Source organism: Erythrolamprus reginae, chromosome 4 (genome assembly GCF_031021105.1).
Source record: "Erythrolamprus reginae isolate rEryReg1 chromosome 4, rEryReg1.hap1, whole genome shotgun sequence".
NCBI lineage: Eukaryota > Metazoa > Chordata > Lepidosauria > Squamata > Dipsadidae > Erythrolamprus > Erythrolamprus reginae.
Genome location: NC_091953.1, coordinates 96,343,674 through 96,363,045, shown reverse-complemented (window position 1 = coordinate 96,363,045; position 19,372 = coordinate 96,343,674). Strand labels below are relative to the sequence as shown.

The following is a 19,372-nucleotide window of genomic DNA, read 5'->3' as shown; positions in this document are numbered from 1 at the left end:
AGAAAGAAAGAATAAAAGAAAAGAAAAGAAAAAGCGTCTACATTTCTCAGGTTTTCTGGTCAGTGTCTTTAAATTTAGTATTCTTTTTTTATTTAAATACAGCTGACAGCCCAAAAGAGCCTGCTTCTTAATTTTGCAAATCATCTAACTGGAATGATGGAACTGTACAAAGAAAGATTGGACTGGTTAACTTCTGAAAGTCGACAGATTTTTGGAGTAATACAGGAACAGAATATCACCATTGTTCTGGATTTTGGAACTGCTCCTTTAACTGAGTTCAATCTCTGCCTAGAAGCACTTTCTATGGTCTTAAAACAGCAAGTGACCCAAATTGAGAAATTTAATCTAATCCGGTAAGTTATCTATATTTTAGATGAGATATGAGATATGCTCATTTTTGTTTACCACTGCACTTTAAATGGCAGCAAGCTATTTGGAAAGACATATAAAGTATAAATAACTAGGGGAAAGTAATGCACATTTTTGTATATCTTTTCAACTGTTTCTGAGATGAGAAGAATTTCTTGCCCATTAGGCATAGTAGAGGTGAGCCTTACTTATGATGAGAAATAAAGTAATCAAGAAAACCAGCTGGAGTGGGGGCAACTCCCAAAATTAGATGATTTCATCCTTCATTTGTACAATGCTTTCTCCAAGACAGGTGCCAGACCACTTTGTCACTAATGTGTAAATCTGAGCGACTTATGAATGACCTGGACATTTGGCACCCTGATCATATGTCTGTCTAGACATCAGAGAATATCCCTCTGCCTTCTGGTCTTAGGAATTCCCAGGCTGAAAAAAATATTTTAGTTACTTCCTTTGCAGGGTGGCTCAGGATCTTGTGAAGTGGCAAGAGAGACCTAGTTTTGTTACAAAGGAGGCTATAGAAGATGCCATTGAGTGGCTCTGCACACTGGAATACCTCCCAGCTGTTTGTAACACTGGATCTGCAGACGCAATCTTGGAGGCACTGTTTGATCATACGGTAATCTATTTCCAGAAGTGTTCAGTTAGGACTAAGGATACCCCACTGAGATTGAACTGCAAGTCCTGCGGGAATGAATTATAAAGGGCCCAAGTACTAATAAAAGAACAGAGGGTTTATTTAAAAGGAATTTCTTTCAAGTTGTTCTGCAGGCTGACGTTTACCAATAACAGATGTTCTGTTCTGAAGACAGAAGCTTTCTTTCTAATTCCCCTTTGGAATAAGGGGCAGAGAAATATTTCCATGACACCAGAGAGCTTTGAAATATATAGCCTTGGTTGGAATGATCCCTATTGGTATACTAGGTGGGAATATACATGAGCATTTTTCCTGTGCATGTAGCCTTTCATGGGAACATAAATTTTTCTAATTAAATATAGGGTGGTACTTAGAAGTTGGTGAAACAACCTAAATTTTAATTGGGTTCTTTTTATGTTGTTTTAGGAATTGTGGGGAGAACAGATCATGTTTTAGGTCATATTTAAGCAGAGATTTTGAAAGTGCAATAGGCTTTACAAGCTTTTTAGTTTCCTCTTTTGGCTTGCCAAACGGAGATACAATAGTTGTCTTCTTCTTCTTCTTCTTCTTTTTTAAAAGCACACACACTGTACTGGCTTGTTTGGAAACAATTAATTAGAAAATTCCCAACTAATTTTTCATAATGTACAGAGAAGTGTGAGTATACCGCACAGTAGATCCATTCAAAATATTGAATGCTTATCATGCCTTAGTAAAAGAAGATGTGATCATTTTAAAGTGGTCAGGTACATGTGAAGGAGACATCTCTGAGCTGTATTTGTTAAAACAGAAATCTTTTATAACGTGTATTATAGTAAAAGAAAGCAGCTCTTCCCTGTTAAGTATGGAGCCTACAGATTCAGCACCGGTGGAGTTAATGAAGTATAATTCATTGAACACTGGCATCCTTTCCTAAGCACAATGAATCTAACATCAGAAAGCATGCTTTGTAATGTCATGATGCAAGTACACGTTTGAGTCATAACATTGCATTACAAGTATGCAAGGGCTGGTGTTTGCATCACAGCATTGTGACACATGTTTTCACACTTACGCCTCTTTGACCTTCCCTGGAATTGTAGGCCATAAATTGCTGACACAAAAAAGTCAGAACTTACATTAAAGTTGAGGATTACACAAAACTATATTACAGACAGGGAGATGTTTTTGTGGAGACTATATCCAACCTCAAATAGAAACATAGAAGACTGACGGCAGAAAAGGACCTCATGTTCCATCTAGTCTGCCCTTATACTATTTCCTGTATTTTATCTTAGGATGGATATATGTTTATCCCAGGCATGTTTAAATTCAGTTACTGTGGATTTACAGTAAATAGGAAATAGCTTTCTGTACTTCTGCTATAGAAATATAAAAACAGCAACTTCAGATATTGTAAATCATTCTGATAACACAGTGTAAGGGAGAAATTTAAACAATTCCCTTTTCTGTAAAATGGAAGGTTTATTTATTTATTAAATTCATCAGGCCTTCCAACTTAATTGTCACCTTGATGGCACACAATATGAAAACAATTAAAAAACAAACAAACTGCAGAACAGCTGGCATCTGGAGAAAAAACAAACTTTAAAAAGAGCCACATAATATGACTCTTTTGATATAGGCAGTGGGGTCCACATCAGTCAATGAAAATGATTTTTGAGATAGAATGTGGACAAATTATCACTGTGTGTAAACCTTTGAACCCAATCACCCTTGCAAAATGTGTTGTTATGAATGTGCAACTTCATAGGCATAGCATACAATTCCTGCATTGTCTGTGGTGATGGAATTTGTCATGAAACTCTTCTAAAGATAAGGGGAAAGGTTCTCTTGCACATACGTGCTAGCCGTTCCCAACTATAGGGGGCGGTGTTTATCTCCGTTTCTAAGCTGAAGAACCAGATCTGTCTGATGACAATTCTGTGGTCATGTGGCCGGCATGACTAAAATGACGAAGGTGCACGGCATGCTGTTATCTTCCCACCAAAGCGGTCCCTATTTTTCTACTTGCATTTTTACATGCTTTCAAACTGCTAGGTTGGCGGAAGCTGGGGCAAGTAACGGGAGGTCACTCTGATACGCAGTGCTAGGGATTCGAACTGCCAAACTGCCGACCTTTCTGGTTGACAAACTCAGCGGCCTCTAAACTCTTCAAGAGGGCACCAAATTGAGGTAATTGATAAAAAGACAATCCATTTTATGGAGTAAGAAATAACAATGCTGTGAGCCGCCCCGAGTCCTTGGAGATGGGCGGCATACAAATCCAATTAAATAAATAAATTAAATAAATAAACTATGTATTTATTTTTGTAAAAAAAACCTATTACTTTTATTGAAAATGATAAAACATCGATAGTGGTGCTTTATGAAGTCAACTTCTGAAGTTGCCACTTGAGCAATGAAACCGATTCAGGCTCCCAAACCCCAATAAAACCACTTCAAGCCTCTTTGCAGACCTCCATATATACCGATAAATACTTTCACTAGGACTTCTACGGAGCGTTCGGAAGACTCAGTGTCTACCTTGATGATTCAAACAATGACTTCAAAGGAAATCTTTCAGTTGCTTGGCAAAATCTCTCTACAAATGGTTTGTGCAGGTCCTTGTGTATAATAATAATGTCATGCAGGCAGTAATGGGCAGCCAAAACTTTTACTGCCACACTGTGGGTGTGGCTTATTTTGTGGGTGTGGCTGGGTAGGAGTGATTGCCAGCCATGTGATCTGGTGGGAGTGACTTGAATGATCATCATTGTTCAAATGAACTGTTTTTTAATTTTAATTTTATTTATTTGTTTTTTTTCAAATATAACATACAAAAAAGAAAAAAACATACATAAAACATACACATACAACATTTGGGAAATGAAAGTTTCCCCACTTTTTAGGTGTTTGATCAGAGAATTTTACTTCTTTCACATAGTATTAATTTTTCAATTCTTTTATTCGACGTGTTGCTTTGCGTAGATTTTTATTTATTTCTTTGTTGCTCTTTTGATTAGCCAATCGTAAAATTTTGCCCATATTTTATAGTAATCTGATTCTTCTTTTCCCTATAATCTTTTAGATAACCTGTCCATCTCCACACAGTCTAGTATTTTTTTAATTATTATATTTTCTTCCGGTAGTTTGTCTATTTTCCATTGTTTGGCATATACTATCCTGGCAGCTGTTAGTATGTGTATGACTAGATATCTTACCTCTTTTTCTATTTTTTTATTAAAAATACCCAATAAATATAATTCTGGTTTTTTTTCAATTTCTTCATTTACTATTTCTTTTAACCAATTTGTTATTTTATTCCAGAATTTTTTTTGCCTGTGTGCATGTCCACCATTGGTGGACATGCCTCTTTCTTTTTTGCACTTCCAGCATAATGAAGTGAACTGTTAAGTCTTCAACTTACAACCTTACTAGTGTCGCTCTCTGGGGTGACAATTTGCTTCGCGCTTCCCATGCTCTCCTCCCTGGGTTGCCCTCCTGCCTCAAGCTGGGTAGCTAGGCGAACGGGTGCTGCCAGAAACATAAATGCTGCCAGTGCCGCTTCCACCCACACCTTCTGCTTGCACCTCAGGCGGGAGGCGGCCACGTGAGGCTGGAGGGCAGCCGGGCAGGAGAGAGGGAAGCTCATCCGAGGCCAGGAAGGAGGAAAGAGGAAAAAAGCAAGGAGCGCAGACGTAGCAGCAGCAGCAGGGGAAAAATGGAGAGCCGAGCCAGGACCAGTAATTCAGGAAGTGACAGCCGCTGATCAGCTGGTGCTGTGCACGTATCTTCATTTCTGCCGGTGGAACTGCGTTCCGTCCCGTCCTGCCTGTTGCTCACCCCTGCATGCAGGTATCAGAAGCTCTTAGATTCTGCAACCAAATTTAGCCAGTCCTAGGTTAATCCTAATTCTTTCAGATGACAAAATCTTCAGACTACTCATGTGCTCACGAGGCAACATGGCCACAAAATAGCCATTCTTCATCCCTTCATTAAAAATGTTAACTTCGTTCCACATAACCTCATCCTCATAAAATTGATCTTAGCTATCAAAAAACAGTTTGTTCCTAAACCTGTTTCTTTCTGAGAATAGATGTCCTAGGAATGTATTGTTTCAGGGACACAATTTACAAGTTATCTAAATTCAGAATGCTGAAACCCATTTTTAAAAATTATTACGAGGGTCGCCCAGAAAGTAATGCACCACATTTTTTTTCTCAGCCTACAGTAATGTTATGAATGCAAAACTTTAGATACACATTATTTGAATTGTCAGGAGTGCGTGTGTAAATTTTGTGTTTCTTCAGAAACTGCTGCAGCAGTTTCGAAATGGCGTCTGTAAGTGATGTACGTTACGAGGGTCGCCCAGAAAGTATTGCACCACATTTTTTTCTTCAACAATTATTTGTTGAACACAATGAAAGTTACACACAAGAAAGTGATGTTTATTCTACACTACCTATTTTTCCACATAATCTCCATCCCGTTCTATCTCCTCCAACGAGACACAAGGGCGTGTCGGTACCATTCCTTGTTCTGGTCATGAAGCCATTACTGCACTGTGTGAATCAGCTCTTCCACACTTCCTTTGCTGATTGACAGCTTCAGCGCCAACTGCCAAGTTGTTATGCATCGGTCCTCACAAATGAGCACATCAGCAACTGCATCTTGTCAGGTGTGACAGCCGTGGCTGGCCACCCTGAATTCTGCAAATCTTGGAGCTCTGCCAAACCGTCTTCTAATGGCCTCACCCTCTGTGCCCAGCGACTAACCGTATTTCTGTCGACTGCAGATTCTCCATAAACTGTACACAAACATTTATGAATGTTCCCAACAGTTTCTTTCTCCGCAGTGAGAAATTCAATGACAACATGCAGCTTGTAACGTACATCACTTACAGACGCCATTTTGAAACACTGCTGCAACTACGTTATCTGCTTGAAGAAATGCAAAATTTACACACGCACTCTTGACAATTCAAATAATGTATATATAAAGTTTCACATTCGTACCATTACTGTAGGCTGAGAAAAAAAATGTGGTGCATTACTTTCTATGTGACTCTCGTACATAATTTTAACATGTAATATTCAGTCCTGTGAGCTTTTACTTGCAGTTTGCCGGTCTGTGGGTGCCGCCATATTTTTTATTTTATTTTTTTATTTTTGAATTAAAAAAAAAAATTGGATTATTTTTCCTTCTGAGCATGCACAGGAGCTGAGTTTCTGTGCATGCATCGCCATCTTGTTTCAGCTTCTTTTGAAGGGGGATTTTTTTCACATTTTTTTGCCACTGCACAGGCGGGTACACACTTTATGCACACACCCATGAGGGTGTGTGAACTGGCAGCGGAAGTAAGTTAGAAACCACCACTGTTTTGCCACAAGGCAATCCAGATATTTCAGTTAGAACTAAACAATTTTCTTAGTCAAATAATGATACCCCAGAATCAGATTCCTTAACTCTATACACTTTCTTTTTTCTTTTTCAAAAGAAAAGTGTGATAAATTTATCAGGGCCCTCAACTTAATTGTGACCTTAATGACACACAAGAATGACATTTGATACTATTTAAAATGTGTACTGTACAAGTCCACATATGAATTGAGTATAAAGGTCCATATTGGTAATGTCAAGACTGCTATATATCTTATCTTTTGCTGACAATTCTGTATGTTATGGGCACATCTATCATTTTGGCAATTATGTCAGTCAAAAATAGAAAGGAGGTATAGCTCTTCTATGCATTTGTATTATGCTGTGCAGGCCTTTGACCTAAGGGTCTGTAACTGTTTTTGTTAATGTTAATGTGCACTTCAGACAGAAGCTGTATACTATTTTGTCGTGGGTGATATACCAGAATGTGCAAAGCACTTGCTCCTACAGAAGATCTCAAGAAGTCTATGTCCAATCCATACCGTATCTTTCAATGCTAGAGAAGAAGAAACAGTTGCTTTCTTAAAGGATCTGAGTCAGCTAACCTCCGGCAGGTAGGAAGTAAAGGGGATATTTAACACTGTCATCTCTATAAATCCCAATTAGTTATTTATTTTATTATTTATTTATTTGTCATCAAGTGCAAAAAACAGGGCACATGAAAAAAATGGCACAAATCAATGGATATAAAGAAGCAAAACGTATCTATAAAGAGATAAAATGAGTACATACAAATGGGTACAGTAGGACAGGGATGACTGAATGTTATTTATACTGGGTTTTATGTTTTACTTTTTAAAACATGTAGTATTTTAATCTTTGTTAATATTTTATTCTTGTAAGCTGCCCTGAGTCCGCTAGGAGAAGTGTGGCCTCTAAATATTGTTATTGTTATTGTTGTTGTTGTTTGTTGTTTGTTGTTGTGGTGGTGCTGGTTGTAGTTGTGATTGTTGTTGTTGTTAACAACAACAAAACAACAATGGTAATAGAAACAGTAACAGTAATAGTAATAATAGCAGCTGACTGAATGTGTAGTTCTACAGTTGGCAAATTGATGTCAAAGAACAAGCCATCGTTCCTTAAAACAATTTCAAAAATTTTATGTTAAATACCACGACAAATTCTCTGATTAATGTGCACATGATAAAAAATGAATATTGTATAAAGCATTTCTTGAATGACTGTTGTTTTGGCATCTTCTTCTAAATGATGTTTCAGAACAGATTTTTTTTAACTAGCTGATAAAGTCACGAAGATATCATATTGCCCATGTCTGATTACCAGCTGCTTTGGAATTTAAATTACGTTTTTATCTTCTCAAGCAGCTTTAATTGGCATAGATTCTTCTCAGTCCCATCAATTATAAAAAATATGTGAGGTAGGAAGGGTGGGAGAAGGAAAAATCCAAGGTCATCTAGAATGACTACAGCTGCAACAGTACAGTATTGTTTTATTTTTAACGCTTTTCCTCCTAAAGGAAGTAACACTGTGATTCCAGATATATATTTATATCCTATGATTATAAATTAATATTGTTTACACTTCAGGTTCCATGCATTTGCTGAGAGGACAGATGAAGTATTTGTGACGGGCCCTTCACTGAGTAAGAACGAGAAAGCTACCCTGAATTCAAGAAGGCTGAAAGGAAGAGTTCCTTTAGGTAAACAAAATCAGTGCTATCCATTGACCTCAAAATCTTCAAATGCACATTTTTAACCGAGATTGTATATCAAATGTAGAAGAATAACACAACAAACCACTGCAGAGAGAAAATGTCAGGGTCATAGTTGTTTAACTAGACAAGCATGCTAGATTAGATATGAGAGTATTTGTACATTTGAACATGGGAAAAAAAGATACACCCTAATGGCCCATCATCTATGGAATTCAACTTCTACCACAAACATTAGGTGATTAAAGTAATTTAAAACTGAAGTTGAAAAGTAGCTGAAATAAAAGGCAGGGCTTAGTATTAAATAAGAGTTTACTAGAATTATCACCAGGAGGTATGAAAACATAATTTGTCCACCTTACTGCTTGTTCGAGCTAATGCTAAAGCCATTGTATTAAAAGCTATTGAACGATCCTCAAAAAGTATCAAGGCCACATTCTTCTAGTTGCAGGTTGTCCAAGTCAGTTTCTCCGCTGAAATCAGATTTGACACACACTCCAGTTATATTTGCATCTAAAATTACCTAGAATTACTGACCACTTACTTCAACTGTTTGTTCATCTACATTTGCAACCTATATTATTTTATAGTCATTTATTAACCAATGTAGGGAGTACTGATAAATATAAGCAAGGGTTGAACACACTATTAAAGTTCATCCTTCTTCTGATTCTTTAGCCATATTCTTATATTATGGTAAGAATTCAGCTCATAATCTGGGCTTCAAGAATCCTCTTAAGTGAAACGGGGATACCTTGAAGAGACTAAGGATGTCATGAGGCCAAGCAGGATATTTAATGGACAAATGAATCAATGGTACATTTCAGATCTAAAGAAGAATATAAAATTTCATTGAAAACCTAATCGGAAAAGGTGATGCAATAATTGGGAAAAGAGAAGAAATCAGAAATACTGGGGAAGATTGAGATCTCTTCCATGTGAACTTGCTTTTACCCACCAAACTCTTGAACAGTCTAAAGCTTGCCTATATTTTTTCATAATATGAGAAACTTTGAAATGGTGCAAGTTAACCAATTGGAGAGGCTCAAGACCTCCTTCCTTTATTACATTATTTTTTTAAAAATATTGTGGGTGTTCTGGTTTCTGGTAGAAATTTAGCAATTACAAATAACTCTTATTAAATGCATTATTTAATGAATAAATAAACTCCATTTATTTCTCTGTTCTTCTGGAATTCAAACACATTTCATACAGGCACTTATCTGTTGGTCCGTTATCTCCCTTAACTGCATTTCTCACATTCCTTCTCCTTCTCCACTTAACAAGATTTATTTTCCTAACAGCATGATTTCTAAAACAGCAGCCCTGACTGTTAATCAACACAGAATACTTTTGCTTACTTGAGAGCGGCAAGAAAAACATCAATTTTTCTCTTCAGCAACATTGAAACTCCACCCTTCTTCCCCACTGACCCCCTGACGTTCCAAATACATCACTACAGTATTTAACCCATTCCTCTCCTTAATATCTTCTTCCAGACACCAGTTCTTTACGTTTTTGGGCCCTTCTGAATTTAGGGTTAACCCAGCGAGCATCTGATTCTCCCTTGCTAGATCCTGAACTCATAGCCCCATCCTGTGGCTGGCCTCCCACCTGTTCTACTACCTGTAACCCTGGGCCCCCCACTAATTCATAAACACTATCTGAATCCAAGTTCTCAATATCTTCATCATCCTCCAACTGACCAGGAGTATGTACAACAGTGGGCAGTGAAGGCCTATCAAAATTTTTACTACCACACTGTGGCCGTGGCTTATGCAGGACATCCTGCATTTTCTTTCAACACCTTTCAGTTCAAATTGGGTGCTCTGGGGTGGAGGTCCATTTTTGCTACCCCACTGCATTTCCCCACATCCGGGCAGTAGCCCACCCATTTGTGGAGCAAGTCAGTTAAGAAAAAAATATATATGCTAAACATAGAAACATAGAAGATGGATGGCAGAAAAAGACCTCATGGTCCATCTAGTCTGCCCTTTCTGTCCCTTTCCTGTATTTTATCTTAGGATGGATATATGTTTATCCCAGGCATGTTTAAATTCAGTTACTGTGGATTTACCAACCATGTCTGCTGGAAGTTTGTTCCAAGGATCTACTACTCTTTCAGTAAAATAATATTTTCTCACGTTGCTTCTAATCTTTCCCCCAACTAACCTCAGATTGTGCCCCCTTGTTCTTATGTTCACTTTCCTATTAAAAACACTTCCCTCCTGAACCTTATTTAACCCTTTAACATATTTAAATGTTTAAATATTTAAGAACATCCTGGACTTCTGGTTCCAGGATGTTTTTAAATATTTAAACATTTAAATATGTTAAAGGGTTAAATAAGGTTCAGGAGAGTTCACAAGAAGTGTTCTTATTAATGGGAAAATGGGTCACTCCAAACTCTATGGAATTCCAGCATTTCAGGTGGAAAGTTGAAGGGAAAAAACCCCCAACCAACCCACCCCCAAAATAAACAAAAAACTCCCCCAAAACAAAAAAACCCTTACCAGAATTGGCTCAGTTTCCTAATGTAGATGAGGTACAGGACTTGATGGAATTAATCTGGGAGTGATGCAAATGTTATTTGTGAAAGTACCCTGAGAAAAATCACACAGGAGTCAAAAAGAGAGAACTGCAGAAAACACTGAAGGCGTGTGGGGTTTCAGTTAACTCAGTGTTGAAAATAAATGCCGGTGCATACCAATTTCCCCCCCTAAGGCTATAAAGATGAGACTATAAGGAAGTAACTTAAGCAGCTGATCCTTATTCAACAGGACAGGCTCTTCAATGCCTTGATACAATGTTCTTTCTATGGCATGTAATAGGTAGAAGTAGTCCTTGATTTACAACCAGTATTGGGTTGCTACTGGTACGGATGAAGACAGCGCACTGATAACAAAGGTTGCGCTACACATGCAGCTTCTGTTCTCCTGTGTGTGTCCCAGGGTATTTTTGCTTCTGCACATGCACAGGAAGCAAAATTGCACGAGGTGACACATGTGCATGCGAGATTTTGGCTTTTTTTGGCTTCTGCGCATGCACATATAATTTTTATGCACTCAGTCCATGTCGAAGCGTGGAACTCATTACCGGACTCCATAGTGTCATCCCCAAACCCCCAACACTTTACCCTTAGATTATCTACGGTTGACCTATCCAGATTCCTAAGAGGTCAGTAAGAGGCGAGTACAAGTGCACTAGAGTGCTTTCCGTCCCCTGTCCTATTGCTCTCCTATATCTCCTATACCTTTCTGCTATTCCTATATCTCTTCTTCTATTCTTTCATTGATATGTTCTATTACTATATCTTCTTTTCTATTCTTTCATAGATATATTTTACTATGAGTATCTCCTCTATAACCTTCATCATGTATTTTACTATGTGAATATAGATATATACCCACTAAAACCCTCAATGTGTATTGGACAAAATAAATAAATAAAATAAATAAATAAATAAATAAATATGATGGTTTAAGCTCCTACTGATGCACACAAGATACAGGTAATCCCTGATTGACTAACATACCACAATTGAGCCCAAAATTGATGCATCCACAGTTGTAACTTGTGAAATGCAGAGAAGTCTACGGAGAGGGGTGGCATACAAATTTAATAAATAAATAAATTTAATAATAAATAAAGTCTGTCTTGATTGAGCTACTGCTGTACAATAGCAATAGCACTTAGACTTATATATGGCTTCATAGTGTTTTTATAAACCTCTCTAAGTGGTTTACAGAATCAGCATATTGTCCCCAACAATCTGGGTCCTCATTTTACCCACCTCGGAAGGATGGAAGGACGGAAGGATGAGTCAACCTTGAGCCGGTGGTGAGATTTGAACTGTTGAACTACAGCTAGCAGTTAGCTGAAGTAGCCTGCAGTGCTGCACTCTAACCACTGCTCCACCCTGGCTCTTATGTACATGCTGTGTAAGGGGCGTGCATAAGTGCACCAGCGTGCCTACTGTCCCTCTCCAATTTTTCCCTCTTATCAGTACCCATCTGATGTATATAAACAATGTTATATCTATGTATCTTACATATACGTACTTGACAAAATAAATAAACGAATAAATAAACGAATAAATATATTTTAAAATCATCCAAGGTCTGCTTTGATACTTTCTAATATATTAAAAAAAATATATTAGACAAAATTGCAACAAGTTATGCTCCCTGCTGCTTCCGACAGGAACTTTATAAAATATAGATAATGCCATAAACAAGACAGAGCTAAAATGCTAAATAATAATGAGGTGGCGAGGTGGCGCAGCAGGTAGAGTCGAGGTGGCGCAGCAGGTAGAGTGCAATATTGCAGGCCACTAAAGCTGACTGTAGATCTACAGGTCAGCGGTTCAAATCTCATCACCGGCTCAAAATTGACTCAGCCTTCCATCCAAGATGGGTAAAATGAGGATCTGGATTGTGGGGGCAGTATGCTGGCTCTGTTAAAAAGTGCTATTGCTAACATATTGTAAGCTGCCTTGAGTCTAAGGAGAAGGGTGGCATAAAAAAAAAGAATAAACAAACAAACATAAAGAAATAAATAAAACAATGTAAAAGAATGTTTTTATGACTCGCAATGCAATTTGCTGTATGGGAAAAAAAAGATGTTATTTCAGTACTATTTTCAGTTATTTCAGCAGAACCCCCCCTATTTCCTGTGTTTTAGGGAAGAGTGCAATTAATATTTTTCTGAGAAAGTGAATTGGGGAAGGTCCACCCGTTTCAAAATAGAGATCATTTGTATATTCTCTAAGGCTGCTTTAAGTGAATGAGTAGAAGGGGAAAGAACTGGTTGCGTAAATTAATTTAAAAAATTATCCAGAGTGAAGAGAACTAAGCAATTCCTGTCATGAACACTGTGATTTCACATAAATAATTTGCAAATGCCACTTATTTAACAACAGCTCAGACAACCGCATTAAGATTGCACGTTCTTCAAACGTGTTTCCCCTCCCCCCTGCCCCAGAAAGATCAATCTGGAACTTCTGCAAACACAATATTTTTCTAAAATTCATCATTTTTTTTCAGCTGTCCGAGGGATCCTGAATAAAAATGACAGTTGCTTTAAGAATCCTACTAACTTTAACAGGGGACTTACTTACAGAATAGGATCTTTTTTCCAGGCTCCTGCATTGATGTAAGCTTCTCATATGAGGAAAAGCTGATTTATTTGCTAATTATTTTGCATGTCCGTTTTTGTAACATTTCCATCTCTACAATATCCCATTCATTTTCCATCCCTGCTAAATGCAGCTGCACGAGCAGTCATGGGCCTTCCAATGTATGCCCATGTCTCTCAAAAACTCCACGTTGGCTGCCAAATGGTTTCTGAACACAATTCAAAGTGTTGGGGCCATTTTAAATTCTGGTCTGAGTCTGACAGCTAAGCTGTACTAGATGGTATTTTTTTGTAGGTTAAAGATGTCAGAATTTTTAACGAATGCTTGAATTTTTCTGGTAAGGATTATTATTATTTTATTATTATTTATTAGATTTGTATGCCGCCCCTCTCCGTAGACTTGGGGCGGCTCACAGCAATGACAAAAACAATATATAATGACAAATCTAATAGTTAGATTCTAAAATAGCAATAATACATTTAAAAAGTCTAAAAAATAAGAGACCCCAATATATAAAAAGCATACATACAGTCATATCATACACAGAAAACTACATAGGCAGGGGGAGATGTTTCAGTTCCCCCACGCTTGACGACAGAGGTGGGTTTTAAGGAGTTTACGAAAGGCAAGGAGGGTGGGGGCAGTTCTAATCTCTGGAGGGAGCTGATTCCAGAGGGTTGGAGCCGCCACAGAGAAGGCTCTTCCTCTGGGTCCTGCCAAACGACATTGTTTAGTAGACAGGACCCGGAGGAGACCAACTCTGTGGGACCTAACCGGTCGCTGGGATTTGTGCGGAAGAAGGCGGTCTCGTAGATACCCTCGTCCAGTGCCTAGTCCATCATACTGAGAATAAGAGACTAACAAGGTGGCCAACCTATATGCAGAGGTGTGTGTGTGTGTATGTGTGTGTTTGTCCCCAAGTCAACCTTGACTCTTGGCAACTGCCTGGAGCCAGGGGTGAGTTCCTCCCGGGTCAAACTGGATCACCCGAACGGTAGCAACCACAGATGGCATGCTAACTGAACAGTAAGGTTAGCGGTGGGCTACTAGCCAGAACGCTAAATTGCGCTCGCCACCGTGGCTCGTGAGTGCTTGCGGGGCCAACGCGATTTTGCTTCTGCACCTGTGGAGGTAGTAAAATCACGCATGGAGCAGTAGGTGCGCCCGTGTTTCGGTGAGGGTTTTTTGCTTCCGTGCATGCCGAAACACTGGCACACCTGCGGCTCCATGTGCTATTTTGCTACCTCCACAGGTGCAGAAGCAAAATCGTGCTGGTCCTGAAAGCACTCACGAGCCATGGCGGCGAGCGCAATTTAGTGTTCCAGTTAGTAGCCCACCACTGGGTAACGTACTACGTTCCTGTAGCAATTTTGGGGATGTGCACGCAGCTGCATATCCCCTGCATGTGTCCGCATACACAGCAAACAAAATCTTGTGTGAAGACAGCATCTAGGTCAGAACAATCCTCCCTTTCCCAGAAAAATTGGGTGGGAGTTGGGGAGTTATTATTATTATTATTTATTTCTTTTAAACACAGTTTTTATACCCTTGTCCGCCACCTTGAGTTGCCATGTGCAAGTAGGTGACAATATAATTTTTCTAAATAAATAAAAATAAATAAAATAAAATAATTGGGTAATAAAGGAGCAAATTCTATGGACCTTTGTTATTTGAACACAGCCTGCTCTGCTTGATTCTGAGCAGCTGAAGATGCTGTTTTTTGTATTGCAGTATGATAGAGGTAGATGAACACCCTTCCACTTTTGTGCCATTGTTTCCCTTTGATGATGTGGACTTCAAGTGATCCCCAATGGTCTTTTGTTTTTAAAATAATCCTCCAAATATTTTTTGATTTACTTGCTAACCCCTTAGGCTGATGCTGTTTAACTGCTTTGCATTCATCTTTCTTCTCCCTTTTATCACCAGCTGTCTTGTGAGGGCTCAGGCTCAAAGGTTTATCAAAATCCATTTGATAAATAAGCTAATTAAAGCTTTCCCACACAGGTAGGGAGACATTAACTCTACATGCTTGATTGATTTTCTCCCGTCCCCAGATTACAAGAGTAAATTTGCAGATCTTGGAAAGGGAAAAGCAAAAGGAAATTGCATACAGTTGACATAAGAAGAAAGGATATGAATTTCTTGTTCTCCCACCACCCCAAATTGTTCAGGACTGTGAAGGTCTTCACAGAAATACCTCCCCAATTCCCCTTAATTTTGATTCAGCAGCTGTTTAATAATTCCCTACATCTAATTATATATCTCTACTGACTTTTGCTGTCAAAGGGAAGCTTTCCATCTGCCTCTCTCTAGGTCCCTGGTTTGTATTTCAATAAGTGGGCTGAGAAATCTTAAAATTATTCCTGTACCTTGTTTTTAATGAGCGAATTGTGATGTGGTTTCAGCCACAAAGTGTAATAATCTTCTAGAAATGCTCAGTATGCTGCATCTTATTAACGCATTAAATGGGAATACAAATAATCCTGGACATTTAGCTAGCATTAGTGCTGTAGCTATGACGTAATTCCTAGTTATTACTGTGTTACAGCTTTTCACCAGCAGAAAAGAGACCAGAACAACAATTTTGCCTTAATTTTACTTTTCCTCCTCCATTGTGCTTAAAAAGAACAACATTTGCATTGTAACATACTTTGTTTAAACTGTGGGAAATAAAGTTGGTATAAAATAATAAAATATTTAAATTTAAAGAGTGAGTGAATAGCAAGTTTAGCTTATTGATACTTATAGAAGATAAAATGTTTGTTATTCTAAAAAATTTATGATGGTATAAATCAAACATATAATATGACTAAATATTAATTATTAAAGTTATTTACCACCTATCTTGCAATACAACTTTGAACAGTTTAAGCATCTTAACACAGAAATTTGACTTACACATTCTACACATTTTATCTGACAATGGAACAGAATAAAATATTCTTTATTGGCCAAGTGTGATTGGACACACAAGGAATTTGTCCAAGGTGAAAGCTCTCACTATATATACAAGCAACAAATTATGAATCATAAATCATTAGACACAATAAAAAATCATAAGATATAACCAACAAAGTACCAGTCATAAAATACCAATAAGAGCAGGTAATAGTAAAGGTGTGAAGTATAATAGTAATAAAGGTCTATTACATGATTAGATATCCTTAGGCCTAAAACAATGCTGTGGTAATTATGTGTTTAGCAGAGTGATGGCATGAGGGGAAAAAAATCTTCTGTGTATCTAATTGTTTCAGCATGCAACGCTTTATAGTGATGTCCTCAGGAGAGAAGTTGAAACAGTCTATTTCCAGGATGTGAGGATTAATAATTATATGTGATTTAATATAGTTTATTAAATAAACACTATAGCTTTTTACATAGAAGTGGTCATGAGCTGCTTCATTTACTTATTGCTGAATAGAAGTGCAGATTTAATAAAAAGTCTGACAGTGTTGAGGGAATTATTTGTTTAGTAGAGTGATGGCGTTCGGGAAAAAACTGTTCTTGTGTCTAGTTGTCTTGGTGTGCAGTGCTCTGTAGCGACGATTTGAGGGTAGGAGTTGAAACAGTTTGTGTCCAGGATGCGAGGGGTCAGTAAATATTTTCACAGCTCTCTTTTTGACTTGTGCAGTATACAGGCCCTCAATGGAAGGCAGGTTGGCAGCAATTGTTTTTTCTGGAGTTCTGATTATCCTCTGAAGTCTGTGTCGGTCTTGTTGGATTGCAGAACCAAACCAGACAGTTATAGAAGTGCAAATGACATACTCAATGATTCCTCTGTAGAACTGTATCAGCAGCTCCTTGGGCAGTTTGAGCTTCCTGAGTTGGCGCAGAAAGAACATTCTTTGTTGTGCTTTTTTGATGATGTTTTTGATGTTAGGTGACCATTTTAGGTTTTGAGATATGGTAGAACCTAGAAATTTGAAGGTCTCTACTGTTGATACTGTGTTGTCTAGTATTGTGAGAGGTGGAAGGGTGGAAGGGTTTCTCCTAAAGTCTACAACCATCTCTACGGTTTTGAGTGTGTTCAGTTCTAGGTTGTTCCAGTCACACCACAAGGATAGTTGTTCAACCTCTCGTCTATATGGGAACCAAACCAAAATTTCCAGAGATTTGGTGTCATTCCAATACATAGAAACTTTAGATATACAATATAGAGTATACAAGTTAAATGTTGAATGGATGGATGTTCGTCCATTGTGTTCAAAGAGGACCTTGATATCTAATAGGTTGTGGGCTGTCCAGGTGGCTGGTAAGGCCTATAGGGGCACAAAATGTTCTGCCACATGTTGGGCAGACATGTGTAGGCACCATTATTGCAGCATTTGCAGTTCTGGTTTTGCAGAGTGCTTGCTTGTCTTCTGCTATGAATATTCTTCTGGCCTCAGATGTCTGGCAGCCTTGGTAGATCAGCATGCGCCATGTTGACCGATCTTGTGCCAGGGTTTCCCAGGAGGTGGTGTTGATATTGAGGGGGCTTTCAATATGTCTTTGTATCACTTCCTTTGTCCCCTATGCGATTGCCTTCCTTTAGACAGTTCACTATAGAGGAGCTGTTTAGCGATGCGATGGTCTGGCATCCTAGCAGAATGGCCTGCCCAACATGTCTGGACTTCCATCAGCAGGGTGGGAATTGATGGCAGGCCTGCTCTGGAGAGGACTTCAGTGTCTGGCACCTTATCCTGCCACCAGATCTCATAATTCTATGGAGACAGGTCATGTGGAAGTGGTTCAATTGCCTAGCATGTCTCCAGTCCAAATCTCACTGGCTTACACTAGGGCAGTTAGCACTACTGCTTGGTAGACTTTGAGCTTTGTAGCAAGGCTTATTTCACATCGGTCCCACACGTTGGTCAATAATCTGCCAAATGCAGAGCTTGCCTTGGCGATTCTGCAGTTGACTTCAATGTCAATTGTCACTGCGTGGGAGAGGGTGCTGACAAGTTATGTCAATTGGTCCACTGCTTGTAGCTTTTGTCCCTTTATTGTTAACGTTGAATAGATAACTTCTAAAGTAAAAGAAGCTAATGAAAATGACTACTGATTTTATTCATTTCAAATAATCAAGAATTACCACTTTCGTTTTTAATGCATAAATGTAGCTTGGATTAGGTGGCAGATGTTGGGGATAGTTTGTTCTCTGAGATTGTTCAGTTTCAGAACATTTCATCACGTTTTACATGTTCATTCTGTCCAACTGACCACATAAGACCTGCTAAAGCAGAAGAGAACTGAAAGAAGACACTTCAAGCAAAGTTCCACTGATGATGTTACTTAGCCTTGTGACAAAACATTTGGAAACTGAACAAGCTCAGACAACAAACCACCATGAATATCCTTAGATTTGTGCTGGTCAAGTGTTTCAAAGACAATCTTTATAGTGAGTGTATCTCTTTGTTTCCCCCTCTCTTTCAAAACCTGGTTCTTAGTTCACTTACAGCCATTGATCCAAATTATCCTAACTGTTAATTCTTGGCCATTACTGCATTATTAGAGAGGAATCCCATTAATTAAGTTTGCATTGTGAGTAAAAAATAGTTTGTATTGTTATATTTGCCATTGAGACAATTCTGTGTTCTGTCACTGGGATGGTGATTAAAAATAATATTTTTCTTCATTAGAACTCTGGGTAGATATCAGAAGCAGTTAAGCTGTAAGCAGTGATGGTGATAAAGACAACCAGCAGTGCTCATTTCCCACAATTGTAGCAGCTGTTGACTGGTACTTATTTGATGAAATCCATACCCTTGATAACTTATTATGAAGTATAGGTTTCCTGAGATAAGTTTACAGAGAGGATCAAGACTTGGGAAAGTGTTAATGAGAGGAACGATGATCCACGTCTCTTGGGAGATTATGAGTTTAGGTGGTAAATATTGGTATTTGAGGATTTGTTTTCTGTGATAGAAATGAAATGACATGCAAAGGAAATTGACTTTGACATGTTCTAACCTTTTCTTTCAGGAAACTATATACAGTATATCAAGATTCTTTATGACTATGTATTACTGAGTATGACAAAGACAATATAGATCAAGATTCTTGAACTTAAGTTTAAAATAAGAAAATGTATCTGATCAGAAGGTTGGGAAATTTGGACAGGAAACTATTGTGCAATTCATTCAGTTTTAATAAA

The 19,372-nt window shown here is 38.2% G+C and overlaps 1 protein-coding gene across 14 annotated transcripts in view; it reads left to right on the top strand.

Moving 5' to 3' along the window:
• VWA3B (von Willebrand factor A domain containing 3B) overlaps positions 1 to 19,372 on the top strand; it is a 114,542-nt gene that overhangs the window by 26,944 nt on the left and 68,226 nt on the right. For 12 of the 14 annotated variants that reach the window (XM_070750957.1, XM_070750954.1, XM_070750948.1 and 9 more), the window contains exons 5-8: positions 103 to 353; positions 829 to 988; positions 6,812 to 6,981; positions 7,975 to 8,087. In XM_070750957.1, coding sequence (XP_070607058.1) covers positions 103 to 353; positions 829 to 988; positions 6,812 to 6,981; positions 7,975 to 8,087 — 694 coding nt within the window. The remainder of the gene's footprint in view (positions 1 to 102; positions 354 to 828; positions 989 to 6,811; positions 6,982 to 7,974; positions 8,088 to 19,372) is intronic. The other 2 variants (XM_070750960.1, XM_070750961.1) reach the window with 1 other exon arrangement.